Here is a 14,315-nt window from a genome sequence, read left to right as displayed (position 1 = left end):
GATCCAATGACTGTTAGCAGAATATGGAATCGGTGGGTTCAGGAGGGTAATATGGAACGCCGTGCTGGATCCCAACGGCCTCGTATCACTAGCAGTCGAGATGACAGGCATCTTATCCGCATGGCTGTATCGGATAGTGCAGCCACGTCTCGGTCCCTGAGTCAACAGATGGGGACGTTTGAAAGGCAACAACCATCTGCACGAACAGTTCGACGACGTTTGCAGCAGCATGGACCATCAGCTCGGAGACCATGGCTGCGGTTACCCTTGACGCTGCATCACAGACAGGAGCGTTGCGAAGGTGTAATCGACAACGAACCTGGGTGCACGAATGGCAAAACGTCATTTTTTCGGATGAATCCAGGTTCTGTTTACAGCATCATGATGGTCGCATCCGTGTTTGGCGACATCGCGGTGAACGCACATTGGAAGCGTGATACTGGCGTATCACCCGGCGTGATGGTATGTGGTGCCAATGGTTACTCATCTCGGTCACCTCTTGTTCGCATTGACGGCACTTTGGGCAGTGGACATTACATTTCAGACGTGTTACGACCCGTGGCTCTGCCCTTCATTCGATCACTGCGAAGCCCTACATTTCAGCAGGATAATGCGCGACCGCATGTTGCAGATCCTGTACGGGCCTTTCTGGATACAGAAAATGTTCGACTGCTGCCTTGGCCAGCATACTCCCCAGATCTCTCACCAACTGAAAACGTCTGGTCAATGGTGACCGAGCAACTGGCTCGTCGCAATTCGCCAGTCACTACTCTTGCTGAACTGTGGTATCGTGTTGAAGCTGCATGGGCAGCTGTATCTGTACACGCCATTCAAGCTCTGTTTGACTCAATTCCCAGGCGTATCAAGGCCGTTATTACGGCCAGAGGTGGTTGTTCTGGGTATCGATTTCTCAGGATGTATGCACCCAAATTGCGTGAAAATTTAATCACATGTCACTTCTAGTATAATATATTTGTCCAATGAATACCCGTTTATCATCTGCATTTCTTCTTGGTGTAGCAATTTTAATGGCCAGTAGTATAGAAGTTCATTGTTGTCCAAACTTCACTCCAGTCCTGTCACGTGTACCAGTAATGTAACGCTGGGCTCTAATGGTTAATAACATGGCCCCTACACAGAAACCTGAGCTCCAGAAACACTCTTTTTAAGTTTAAATACTTCCGATGGCCACCAACTCCCCAGGATTTAACATTATTGAGCATATCCGGGATGCCTTGCGACGTGCTGTTCAGAAGAGATCTCCATCCCCTCGTACTCTTACGGATTTATGGACAGCCCTGCAGGATTCATGGTGTAAATTCCCCCCCCCCCCCCCCCCCCAGCACTACTTCATACATTAGTCGAATCCATGCCACGTCGTGTTGCGGCACTTCTGCGGGCTCGCGGGTGCCCTGCACGATATTAGGCAGGTGTACCAGTTTTTTTGGCTCTTCAGTGTACATTGCCAGTCTCGCAGTAAGCAGGATTGTCTACTATGATAAATTTTTACCCCTATTTTATTTTAGAATATTTCCTTTTGGTCGTGTGTGATCGATCTGATTTTGCTTAGGCTGATCCTTTGTTTATGCAACTATTTCTTCTTCGGTACTCTAGTGAGGAAGTATTTATTTTGGACGTCCATATTTGTCGAGTTATTGGTTGTACTGACATAACCTATTAATACGATCATTTACAGATTCGCTAGCTGTACCTTACAAGTTATAAATCTGTTTGCGCTTAGGCTTTATTTATCGAAGTGATCCCCTCCTACCGTACGGTATCCGTTTACAAGGGACCCCCTCCATTACCGTTATTCTGTCCGCTAATACACCGCCTATACAGCACATGCCGAGATATTTTATGCGTAGGCCTACCCTAATACTAATACCTGACATATACAGAATGGTTCATTGATAGTGACCGGGCCAAATATCTCAAGAAATAAGCATCAAACGAAAACACTACAAAGAACTAAACTCGTCTAGCTTGAAGGGGGAAACCAGATGGCGCTATGGTTAGCCCGCTAGATGGCGCTGCCGTAAGTCAAACGGTTATCAACTGCGTTTTTTTTTTAATAGGAACCCCCATTTTTATTACATATAAAGAAATATGAATGTTTTAGTTGGACCACTTTTTTCGCTTTGTGATAGATGGCACTGTAATAGTCGCAGACGTAGAAGTACGTGGTATCACGTAAAATTCCACTAGTGCGGACGGTATTTGCTTCGTGATACATTACCCGTGTTAAAATGGACCGTTTACCAATTGCGGAAAAGGTCGAGATCGTGTTGAAGTATGGCTGTTGTGATCAAAATGCCCAACGGGCGTGTGCTATGTATGCTGCTCGGTATCCTGGACGACATCATCCAAATGTGCGGATCGTTCGCTGGATAGTTACGTTATTTAAGGAAACAGGACGTGTTCAGCCACATGTGAAACGTCAACCACGACCTGCAACAAATGATGATGCCCAAGTAGGTGTTTTAGCTGCTGTTGCGGGTAATCCGCACATCAGTACCAGACTTGCGCGAGAATAGGGAATCTCATAAACGTCGGTGTTGAGAATGCTACATCAACATCGATTGCACCCGCACCATATTTCTATGCACCAGAAATTGCATGGCGACGACTTTGAACGTCGTGTACAGTTCTGTCACTGGTCACAAGAGAAATTACGGGACGATGACAGATTTTTTGCATGCGTTCTATTTAGCGACGAAGCGTCATTCACCAAGAGCGGTAACGTAAACAGGCATAATATGCACTATTGGGCAACGGAAAATCCACGATGGCTGCGACAAGTGGAACATCAGCGACCTTCGTGGGTTAATGTATGGTGCGGCATTATGGAAGGGAGGATAATTGGCCCCCATTTTATCGATGGCAATCTAAATGGTGCAATGCATGCTGATTTCCTACGCAATGTTCTACCGATGTTACTACAAGATGTTTCACTACATGACAGAATGGCGATGTACTTGCAGCATGATGGATGTCCGGCACAGAGCTCGCGTGCGGTTGAAGCGGTATTGAATAGCATATTTCATGACAGGTGGGTACGTCGTCGAGGCACCATACCATGGCCCGCACGTTCACCGGATCTGACGTCCCCGGATTTCTTTCTGTGGGGAAAGTTGAAGGATATTTGCTATCGTGATCCACCGACAACGCCTGACAACATGCGTGAGCGCATTGTCAATGCATGTGCGAACATTATGGAAAGCGAACTACTCGCTGTTGAGAGGAATGTCGTTACACGTATTGCCAAATGCATTGAGGTTGACGGACATCATTTTGAGCATTTATTGCATTAATGTGGTATTTACAGGTAACCACGCTGTAACAGCATGCGTTCTCAGAAATGATAAGTTCACAGAGGTACATGTATCGCATTGGGACAACCGAAATAAAATGTTCAAACGTACCTACGTTTAGTATTTTAATTTTAAAAACCTACCTGTTACCAACTGTTCGTCTAAAATTGTGAGCCATATTTTTGTGACTATTACAGCGCCTTCTATCACAAAGCGAAAATGTGGTCCAACTAAAACATTCATATTTCTTTACGTACTACACGAATATGTAATAAAAAATGTGGGTTCCTATTTTAAAAAACTCAGTTGATATCCGGTTGACCCATGGCAGCACCGTCTAGCGGGCCAACCATAGCGCCATCTGGTTTCCCCCTTCAAGCTAGACAAGTTTCGTTCTTTGTAGTTTTTTCGTTTGACGCTTTTATCATGTGATATTTGGCCCGGTCACGATCAATGGACCACCCTGTATATTGTCTGTTATTTTCAGATATGTCTGAAAGAACAGACACCATTTTGATCCATCAGGCAGTATGAATTAAGACGCAAAGGAATTACAGACATTGGCTGCGAGTGGACATTGATTGAAATCAATGGGAAAAGTTTGTAAATCTGTGCCGCGCTGTGTCTCCTGCTCTCTATCCGGATGTTCTGACCACTAAGCCATCCGAACACAGTGGGCATCGCAACTGCACGGACTAACCTAGCACATCTCAACTTATCCACTCACTACTAATGTAGTGTCCCTTGCCCATTATCCTCATTATACGCGGCATTTCGCCGATTCCCGTCCTAGTTCGAGCTGCAGAGTGAAAATTTCATTGTGAGCACATCTCCCAAGCTGTGGTTAAGCCATCTCTCCGCAGTAGCCTTTCTTCCAAAAGTGCTAGTTCTGCAAGTTTCGCAGGAGAGCTTCTGTGAAGTTTGGAAGGTAGGAGACGAGATGCTGGCGGAAGTAAAGCTGTGAGGAGGGTCGTGAGTCGCGCTTGGGTAGCTCAGTCGGCAGAACACTTGCGCGCCAATGGTAGAGATTCCCAATGCGAGTCTCCATCCAGCGTACATTTTTACTTGGCCAGGAAGTTACATATCAGCGCACACTCCCCTGCAGACTGAAAATTTTATTCCGTATATCATCTTCTTTTAAGAATTCTGCTATCAAATTGTACTTATTTATATCGAATCTGTAGAGTCAAGTGGTAACAGTTGTCTGTAGTGGTAAACCCTTTGCATCCAATTTCCAATACAGTACTGTTTGTGAATCCTTGTACTTAGTGCACGCCAGTATTGCATGATTCAAGTCGTCCATGTTAGATCAGTGTAAAAGCGTACTTTATAGATTTCACCCTATAATCAAATACTGAAATGAAACCACTGAAGAAAGTGCTTACCATCAGCCGTCTGGCAATATTTAAATTTTTTCAGTATCAGAATTTGACTAACGCATTTCACACAGTAACTGCCATTTGTTTAACTGATGCCGTATTGTCTCATCTTCTTTTACGATAATCTCAGCACGTCCGGTAGCTCGAATGTCTTACTGTTTCCAGCGATACATCCTTTTGTCTGACTCTCAATAAACTGGGTAGGGGTTTACGTTCCAGTGGTACGGCTGTAACGTAACGACATCACCCGCAGCCTTTGCCGTTTCATGAACAGTGTATCAGTCTACAACGTAAGCTTCAACCTGTTCAAGTAATCGGACCTAAATTGCAATCTGGTCGACATTGGCTCTAATTTCCACAGTCATTTTACGTCTTACTTTCTTCGTGGTTTTCGTAGCCTGAATTCAACCGTGACGGTATGATGCAAATCGTTGTCCACGATAGCAACGCTAGAGGGCTCTGTTTTCAGCAGCACATACTGGGCCATTTTCTAAACACTTCATCATTCATGTTGTCACTATACTCTCCAGCAGGTTTTGGCTGAAAGTCACAAGACTCATACTCCATAAAAGAGCTGTTGCTACCTACACTGAAGTGAGAAAGAAACTGGTATAGGCATGCGTATTCAAATACAGAGATATGTAAACAGGCAGAATACGGCACTGCGGTCGGCAACGTGTATATAAGACAAGTTTCGGGCGCAGTTGTTAGATCGGTCACTGCTGCTGCAATGGCAGATTGTCAAGATTTAAGTGACTTTGAATATGGTGTTATAGTGGGTGCAGCAGCAACGGACACAACATCTCAGAGGTAGCGATGAAATGGGGATTTTCCCGTACGACATTCCACAAGTGTACCGTGATACAGGAAGCCAGGAAAAACATCAAATCTCCGACATCGCTGTTGCCGGAAAAAGATCCTGCAAGAACGGGCCTCACGACGACTGAAGAGAAGTACAACTCTTCCGCAGGTTGCTGCAGATTTCAGTGCTGGACCATCAACAGGTGTCAGCGTGCGAACCATTCAAAGAAATATCATTAATATGGGCTTCCGGAGCCAAAGGCCCACTCGTTTACCTTTGATGACTTCACGACACAAAGCTTTACAACTTTCGAGATCAGGCATTACCTCAAATCACGGAAAACGCAGTAGCCGATGGTCTTCACTTAACGACCGAGAGCAGCAGCGTTTTCGTAGTTGTCTGTCCTAACAGACAAGCAACACTGCGTGAAATAACCCTGGAAATCAATGTGGGACGTACAACGAACATATCCGTTAGGACAGTGGTGCGATATTTGGCGTTAATAGACATGGCACCAGATAACCGACGCGGGTGCCTTTGCTAACAGCACAACATCGCCTGCAGCGCCTCTCCTGGGCTCGCTACCATGTCGATTGGAGCCTAGACGACTGGAAAAAAACGTGCCCTGGTCAGACGAGTCCCGATTTCAGTCGAGAAGAGCTGATGGTAGGGTTCGACTGTGGCGCAGACCCCACGAAGCCATTGACCCAAGTTGTCAGCAAGGCACTGTGCAAACTGGAAATGGTTCCAAAATGACGTGAGTTGTGTTTATATGGAATGGACTGGATCCTCTGGTCCAATTGAACCGACCACTGACTGAAATGGTTATGTTCGGCTACTTGTAGACCATCTGCAGCCATTCATGCGTTTCATGTTCCCAAACAACAATGGAATTTTTAAGGATCACAATGCACCGTTTCATTGGGAAGTGATTTGGCCCGATACGAATACCATCTAACATTTATAGGACATAATCGAGAGATCAGTTCGTGCACAAAATCCTGCGCCGGCATCTCTTTCGCAATTATGGACGGCTACAGAGACAGCATGGCTCCATATTTCTGCAGGGGAGTTGCTAAGACATGTTGAGTCCATGTCACGTCGAGTTTCATTACTCCGCCAAGCAAAGGGCGGTCCGAGACGATATTAGTATTTACCACACGACCTTTGACACCTCAGTGTATTTGTATTGTTTGCTGCATGGACGGTGCGGATTCTTTCTCAATAAAAATGAAATGCGTCTTTTCAACGAGCTTTATGGAAAGGTTTTGGTTCAAAAGGAAACTAAACAGGTTGCAGCAAGAACAGTAATTCTTGTTGTAGACTTTCTACTTACCTTAACTACCAGTGATGGCTCTGCTCCGTTTCAGATATCTTTCAGGGTCCATTTTCATCAGCGACACATTTTTCTCAAAATTTGTTTATTTATCTGGAGGAGTAACAGTTTCTGGTTGCGCCCCATTTTATTCACTGTACTATATCCGGATCCCGCTCCAGCTACTGCCGGGTCTGGGTGCTGACGAGTCCTCTCCATTTGGCTCGGTCCTCCCAACACTTTTCTTCCTCCACTTGCTGCCAGGTCACACCTCCCCTTTCCACAGATATTCCCACTCCCATTTTCCACCGCGCTCTTGGGCGCCCTGTAGGTCTTTTCCCATCCATCTTTATTTCTTCTACAATTTTGGGAAGTCTCTGCCCATGCATCGTCTTAACATGCCCATAGCATCTTAATCTCTTGTTTTCAATTTCTTCTCTCATACTTTCTTGTTTAAGGCCCTTTCTAATCTCTACATTCCTTACTCTGTCCATTCTTGTTTTTCCCTTAACTGCTCTGAGAAATTTCATTTCCCCAGCTTGCAGTCTGCTCCAGTCCCTTTCTGTCATTGTCCATGTTTCTCCACCAAAGGTGAAAATAGGGAAGTAATAATTCTTATACATAAGGAGTTTTGATTTTTCTCAAACTTCCTTATTCAAAATCAGATGTTTTATTGTTTGGTAAAAATCGCCTCCCTTCTGTAACCTCCTATTAATTTCGTTAGTTATTCTTCCATCCCTAGATATTACACTCCCTAAATAAATGAAACTTTCTACCACTTTGAGGGGTAAGGTAATATTTCCGTTGATCCCTTTCTCTCTTCCAAATACCTTTACTTCACTCTTATCTTTATTTATCTTTAATCCATACCTTTTCATTATTTCCTTCCACGCATCAAGTTGTAACTGTACATCTACCTCTTTATCACCCCACATTACCATATCATCTGCAAAAAATCATCTTTTTGTCTATTTCGTTAACTATATCTTTAACTGCCCTATTCATTCCCACCATCACAACATTAACAAGTGCACTATTCACTAAATCTTCTAAAAGTCTGAAAGTTCACATGCTGATATTAAAAATGTATAAAGAAAGTGTGTAAAGGCTGTTCCCGCTCACGTGTCCATCATTGGGCAGGGGTTGACAAACAATTGACGCCTGGGCTGTCACCGTGTGCGACATTTCTGGATCGGCCGAATGCAGGCGAGCAGGGTTGCCGAAGTGGCGCGCATGCGGTGAAATGCCTGTTATACGGCCGTCTGGCGGGCAACCTATACCAGCTGCGCCTGCCGGCGACGGAGCTAAGAAGCATTAGGCAGTGTCCGCGCCGTGATGGCAGCGTTTAACAGCCTACTTTAAGTAGAGAGTCGGACATGTCAGAGTGCCAATATCCCCTTGCTGACAAATTTTATGAAGATCAGCAGGATAATTATGCGTGTTTCCTCAATGTTCTGAGTCAGATGAAAACCATTTCCAGTGAAGAAATCTGTTGTTGTTAGTTAAAATTTAAGCCCTGTAGAACCCTCTAAAGGCCTGCTGTTCTCACCAGAATTCAATTACGGACTTTTCGGCGTACAGGCAACAAGTACCAGTATACAGGGTGAAAAGTATTTAAACCGACAAAATCTGGGAGGTTGTAGGGGACATCAAAACAAATATTTTTCCCTAATGTCATTTTTTCCTACGAGGATTATTTAAACCGCTGGAGGCCGTATTACGCTCGTCAGTTGATAGAGGCCGTATTACGATCTTCAGTAGTTAGAGCGCGTATTACGCTCTTCAGTTGTAGGCAACTGCTGTCCACCAGTTTAGTAGTGCATTGTCTCCTATTACTAATGGAGCGATACACCTGGAATGAGTACACTGATATGGTTGGTGCGTACTACATAGCGCACCACAACGGACGAGCTGCACAGCGGGTTTATCAACAACAATATCCTAATCGCCGTATCCCGCATCATACGACCTTTGATGCTGTGTACCAACGTCAGCGTGAGACCAGGTCATTTAGCAGATTACCTGGACAGGGATGCCGTCGCACAGTAAGAACGCTGGAATTTGAAGAAGCTGTCTTGCAGTATGTGGAGCGGGATCCTTCAATCAGCACTCGTGCAATTGCACGTCACATGGGGACGAATTAGACGAATGTAAGAACAGTCCTTCGAGAGCAATTGTTACGTCCATTTCACTTACAGCGTGTCCACAACCTGGAACCAGTTCATTATCCACCCAGAGAACAGTTTTCGCAGTGGTACCTGGAACAGTGTGAAATGCATCCTACATTTCGATCCTCTGTGTTGTTTACCGATGAAGCAACGTTCGGGCGTGATAGAGTCTTCAACATGCATGTTTGGAGTGAGGATAACCCACATGCCACAGTTACTAGCGCTCATCAAGTGCGGTTCTTCGTTAATGTGTGGGTCGGTGTTGTTGGAGACTGTTTAATTGGGACGTATCTGCTACCTGGTTGTTGTCTCTTGGTCATAAAAAAATGGAAAAGTGTTTGTTGGTTTAACTAATTTGCCGCCAGAGAAATGTTCCTCTACCGGTTTAAATACTCCTCATAGGAAAAAATGACATTAGGAAAAAATATTGTTTCGATGTCCCCTACAACCTCCCAGAGTTTGTCGGTTTAAATACTTTTCACCCTGTATACCCTGAAGTGACAAAAGTCTTGGCTTACTTCCTAATATCGTGTCAGATCCTTAGCCCGGCGTAGTGCAGCAACTTGACGTGGCATGAGCTCAACAAGTCGTTGCAAGTCCCTTGCAGAAATATTGAGCCATGCTGCCTGTACAGCCGTCCACAATTGCGAAAGTGTTGCACATACAGCATTTTGTGCAGGAATTGACCTCTTGATTATGTCCCACACTGTTCGATGGGATTCACGTCGGGCGATCTGGATGGCCAAATCATTCGCTCGAAGCATCCAGAATGTTCTTCAAACCAATCACGGACAACTGCGGTCAGGTGACATGACGCATTGTCATCCATAACAATTCCATCGTTGTTTGGAAACATGAAGTCCATGACTGGCTCTAAATGGTCGCCAATCATAGCCATTTGCAGTCAGTGATCAGTTCAGTTGGACAGGAGAACTCGGTGAATTCCGTGTAACGTCAGCCCACACTACTACGGAGCCACCACCAGCTTGCACAGTGCCTTTTTGAAAATTTGGATCAGTGGCTTCGCGGGGTCTGCGCCACATTCGGTCTTAACCAACTGAAATCGGGAAAATCAGACCAGGCCACGGTTTTCCAGTCGTCCAGGGTCCAAGCGATGTGGTCACCAGCTCAAGAGAGGCGCTGCAGGCTGTGTCGTGCTGTTAGCAGAGACACTCGCGTCGGTCGTCTACTGCCACAGTCCATTAACGCCAGATTTCGTCGCACTGTCCCAACGGATGCGTTCGTCGTACATCGCACATTGATTTCCGCATTTATTTCACGCAGTGTTGCTTGTCTGTTAGCACTGACAACTCTACCGAAACGCCTCTGTTCAAGGTAGTTCAGTGAAGTCCGTTGGACACTGCATTGTCCATGGAGAAATGTAATGTTGAAATTCGGTACTCGTGGCACACTCTTGACACTATGGATATCGGAATATTGAATTCCCTGACGATTTCCGAAATGAAATGCCCCTTGCGTCTAGTTCCAACTACCAGACCGCGTTCAAACTCTGTTAATTCCCGTCGTGCGGCCATAATCACGTCAGAAACCTTTTCTCATGAATCACTTGAATACAAATGACAGCTCCGTCAATGCATTGCCCTTTTACACCTTGTGTACACGATACTGCCGCCATCTGTACACTTGCATGTCGCTACCACATGACTTTTGTCACCTTACTGTAGAATCATATTTTATTCAAGGAAAATAATTTTTGTTTCCTCTCCCAAAATCAATTAAATATTTCAGAGCAGATGAAGAGTGTTACTCTTTCGTGCCTATCTCAAAAAACAGTAGCGGCGAGTGTTTTTTTTTTAAGTTTCGTATAGTTTTTAGTTTTAGTTATGTCATGTTCCGTAGATCATTTTTCCGATTATTTTATCGGTATGATGTGGAACAAGTCAGATTACAGGATATATAATTACATACACACGTGAATAGTGCTAATATTAATGATACTGAAATGTTTACTTCTACACGTGCAACTACATTTAGAGGTACATTTCTTATTTTTATTTATTTATTATTGCCATTTCTGAAACAGAAACTCGTCCATGGAGTAGAAGGAGTTGTTCAAAAGAAATGATTGTAAGCTAGATTTAAAACTTGATCTGCTACCTGCCAGACACTTTATATTGTTGGGCAAATGATCAGTTTTAGTTTCAGTTATGTCATGTTCTCTAGATCATTTTCCCGATTATTTTATCGATATGTTGTGGAACAAGTCAGATTACAGGATATATATACACACATGAATAGTGCTAATGTTAATGTTACTGAAATTTTTAGTTCTACACGTGCAACTACATTTAGAGGCACATTTTTTTTTTTTTTTTTTTTGCCATTTCTGAAACAGAAACTCGTCCATGGAGTAGAAGGAGTTGTCCAAAAGAAATGATTGTAATCTAGATTTAAAACTTGATCTATCTGCCAGACACTTTATATTGTTGGGCAAATGATCAAAGACTTTTGTTGCTGAATAATGTACTCCTTTTTGAGCAACGGCTTCAATAACGAGTAGGAAAAGTCATTTAATAATGTATTCTAATTGGTTCATTATTTTGACTTTTGTTCCTGTGGAAATCGTTGAATATGAGTGAATTAGATCTTTAGGATTGGGGATGTTGGAGATCAGAAGTCATAGTATACTGCAGTATGTCGTTCTACACATAACTCTAGAGTATAGACCAACAACAGTGTGTTGTGTATTCTGTGTTGCAGAGTGGATCTGAACGAAGTGACATTCAAAGTGGAGCCCAATAAGCTCGGGCTCAACGCTTCGGAAGTGGCAAAGCGGATTGGTAAGTGTACTTCATAATCTTATAAGTCGCCTAATATCCAGCGAGGACATTAACAAATCATATCTATGCTTTCAACAATGGGTCCTTTATTATCTTCACTACTTCTTTTTCCTCGCCTTGTCCCATGTCTTCACGGGGTCGGCATGCTGAACTGGATTCGCAGATGTTAGAGGTTGGCCGGATGTCCTGCCTGTCATTTTGGTTCCTTTATTATCGTTCTGCTAGAAAAGTCCAACAGCCCCACAATTCTGTGGGGTTTATGATCCATAGTATATAATTTAATTTTACATATAATTAATTTCCAGTCTTTATTAATTAAAACTTTTGGGCTAAGAGGCCGGGGTCGAACAGTAGAAATTCTTCCTCCTGACGTTTCGTTGGCAACTGCGGGAAACACCATCCGAGGTGAGTTGCTCGCATTTGGCAACGAAACATCAGGAGAAAGAATTTGTACTGTTCGACCACGGCCTCTTAACCCGGAAGTTTTAATTAATGAAGACGCCGGCCGTGAAAGCCTACACGTTATGAAAACCCTGTCTGGTCAGAAGTATCTGGACGTCCGTATGTAACGTGGAATTCACCACTAGGTGAAGCGAGAAGGGGGCCCGTCACCATAAATGGAGGACGAAACCATTGTGTTGTCAGCAGCAGCGAAGCAGTAACAGCAGAATATGTGGGTAAGGTGAGCTGAGTGAGTTCGAATGTGGACTAATGATTGGATGTCACCTCCGTAATAAATCTGTCAGGGACATTTCATCCCTTCTAATGCTGCCCAAGTCGACATTGGCGACGTGATTGTGAAGCGATGGAACGATCGCAATTAAAAACAGATTGGACAGGACCCACTGAACACTGCAGAGGGTGTTTGTAAAATACTGCATGAGTATACTAAGATGGTATCTTAGTGATACCATAGGTGACCATGCAGCTCGTTAGAATGAAATTACAATTAAAGAACAGGCGTTGACATACGTCAACGGGGACAGATGAAAAGGTGTGACGCGTCCAGGACTCGAACCCGGGATCTCCTGCTTACATCGCAGACGCACTATCCATCTGAGCCACCGAGGGAACAGAGGATAGCGTGACTGCAGGGATTTATCTCTGGCACGCCTCCCGCGAAACCAACATTCTCAACGTATTGTCCTGCACTACATTCGTAGTGCCCCCGCCCATTATAATCATTACTCGCGGCGCGTTGCCGATTCCCGTAAGAGTTCGGGCACTGTTTGTGCATTCGCACGGAAGAAGAAGATGGTCAAGTGGCCGGTGAGCCTTAACTATATATATTCTAAGATGGTATCTGTTCTTTCGGACATGCACAAACAGTTCCCGAACTCTTACGGGAATCGGCAACGCGCCATGAGTAATGAGTATAACGGGCGGGGGCACTACGAATGTATTGCGGGACAATACGTTGAGAGTGTGGGTTTCGCGGGAGTCGTGCCAGAGATAAATCCCTGCAGTCACGCTATCCTCTGTGCCCTCGGTGGCTCAGATGGATAGAACGTCTGCCATGTAAGCAGGAGATCCTGGGTTCGAGTCCCGGTCGGGGCACACATTTTCATCTGTCCCCGTTGACATATGTCAACGCCTGTAAGCAGCTAAGGGTGTTCTTTAATTGTAATTTCATTCTAACGAGCTGCATGGTCACCGATTGTATCTGTTCTTTCGGACATGTCCGAAAGAACAGATACCATCTTAGTATATATATAGTTAAGGCTCACGACCACTTGACCATCTTCTTCTTCTTCTGTGCGAGTGCACAAACAGTGCCCGAACTCTTACAGGAATCGGCAATGCGCCGCGAGTAATGAGTATAATGGGCGGGGGCACTACGAATGTAGTGCGGGACAATACGTTGAGAGTGTGGGTTTCGCGGGAGGCGTGCCAGAGATAAATCCCTGCAGTCACGCTATCCTCTGTGCCCTCGGTGGCTCAGATGGATAGAACGTCTGCCATGTAAGCAGGAGATCCTGGGTTCGAGTCCCGGTCGGGGCACACATTTTCATCTGTCCCCGTTGACATATGTCAACGCCTGTAAGCAGCTAAGGGTGTTCTTTAATTGTAATTTCATTCTAACGAGCTGCATGGTCACCGATTGTATCTGTTCTTTCGGACATGTCCGAAAGAACAGATACCATCTTAGTATATATATAGTTAAGGCTCACGACCACTTGACCATCTTCTTCTTCTTCTGTGCGAGTGCACAAACAGTGCCCGAACTCTTACAGGAATCGGCAATGCGCCGCGAGTAATGAGTATAATGGGCGGGGGCACTACGAATGTAGTGCGGGACAATACGTTGAGAGTGTGGGTTTCGCGGGAGGCGTGCCAGAGATAAATCCCTGCAGTCACGCTATCCTCTGTGCCCTCGGAGGCTCAGATGGATAGAGCCTCTGCCATGTAAACAGGAGATCCTAGGTTCGAGTCCCAGTTGGGGCACACATTTTCATCTGGCCCCGTTGACGTATGTCAACGCCTGTAAGCAGCTAAGGGTGTCCTTCAATTGTAATTTCATACTGCACTAAATTAC

General features: G+C 44.8%; 1 protein-coding gene across 2 annotated transcripts in view; it reads left to right on the top strand.

Moving 5' to 3' along the window:
• LOC126175647 (receptor-type tyrosine-protein phosphatase N2) overlaps positions 1 to 14,315 on the top strand; it is a 468,697-nt gene that overhangs the window by 375,918 nt on the left and 78,464 nt on the right. For both annotated transcript variants that reach the window (XM_049922539.1, XM_049922538.1), the window contains one exon: positions 11,700 to 11,779. In XM_049922539.1, the coding sequence (XP_049778496.1) occupies positions 11,700 to 11,779 (80 nt within the window). The remainder of the gene's footprint in view (positions 1 to 11,699; positions 11,780 to 14,315) is intronic.

This window comes from Schistocerca cancellata, chromosome 3, assembly GCF_023864275.1.
Source record: "Schistocerca cancellata isolate TAMUIC-IGC-003103 chromosome 3, iqSchCanc2.1, whole genome shotgun sequence".
NCBI lineage: Eukaryota > Metazoa > Arthropoda > Insecta > Orthoptera > Acrididae > Schistocerca > Schistocerca cancellata.
Note: the sequence above shows the minus strand (reverse complement) of the source record. Positions and strands in the feature narration are given on the sequence as shown.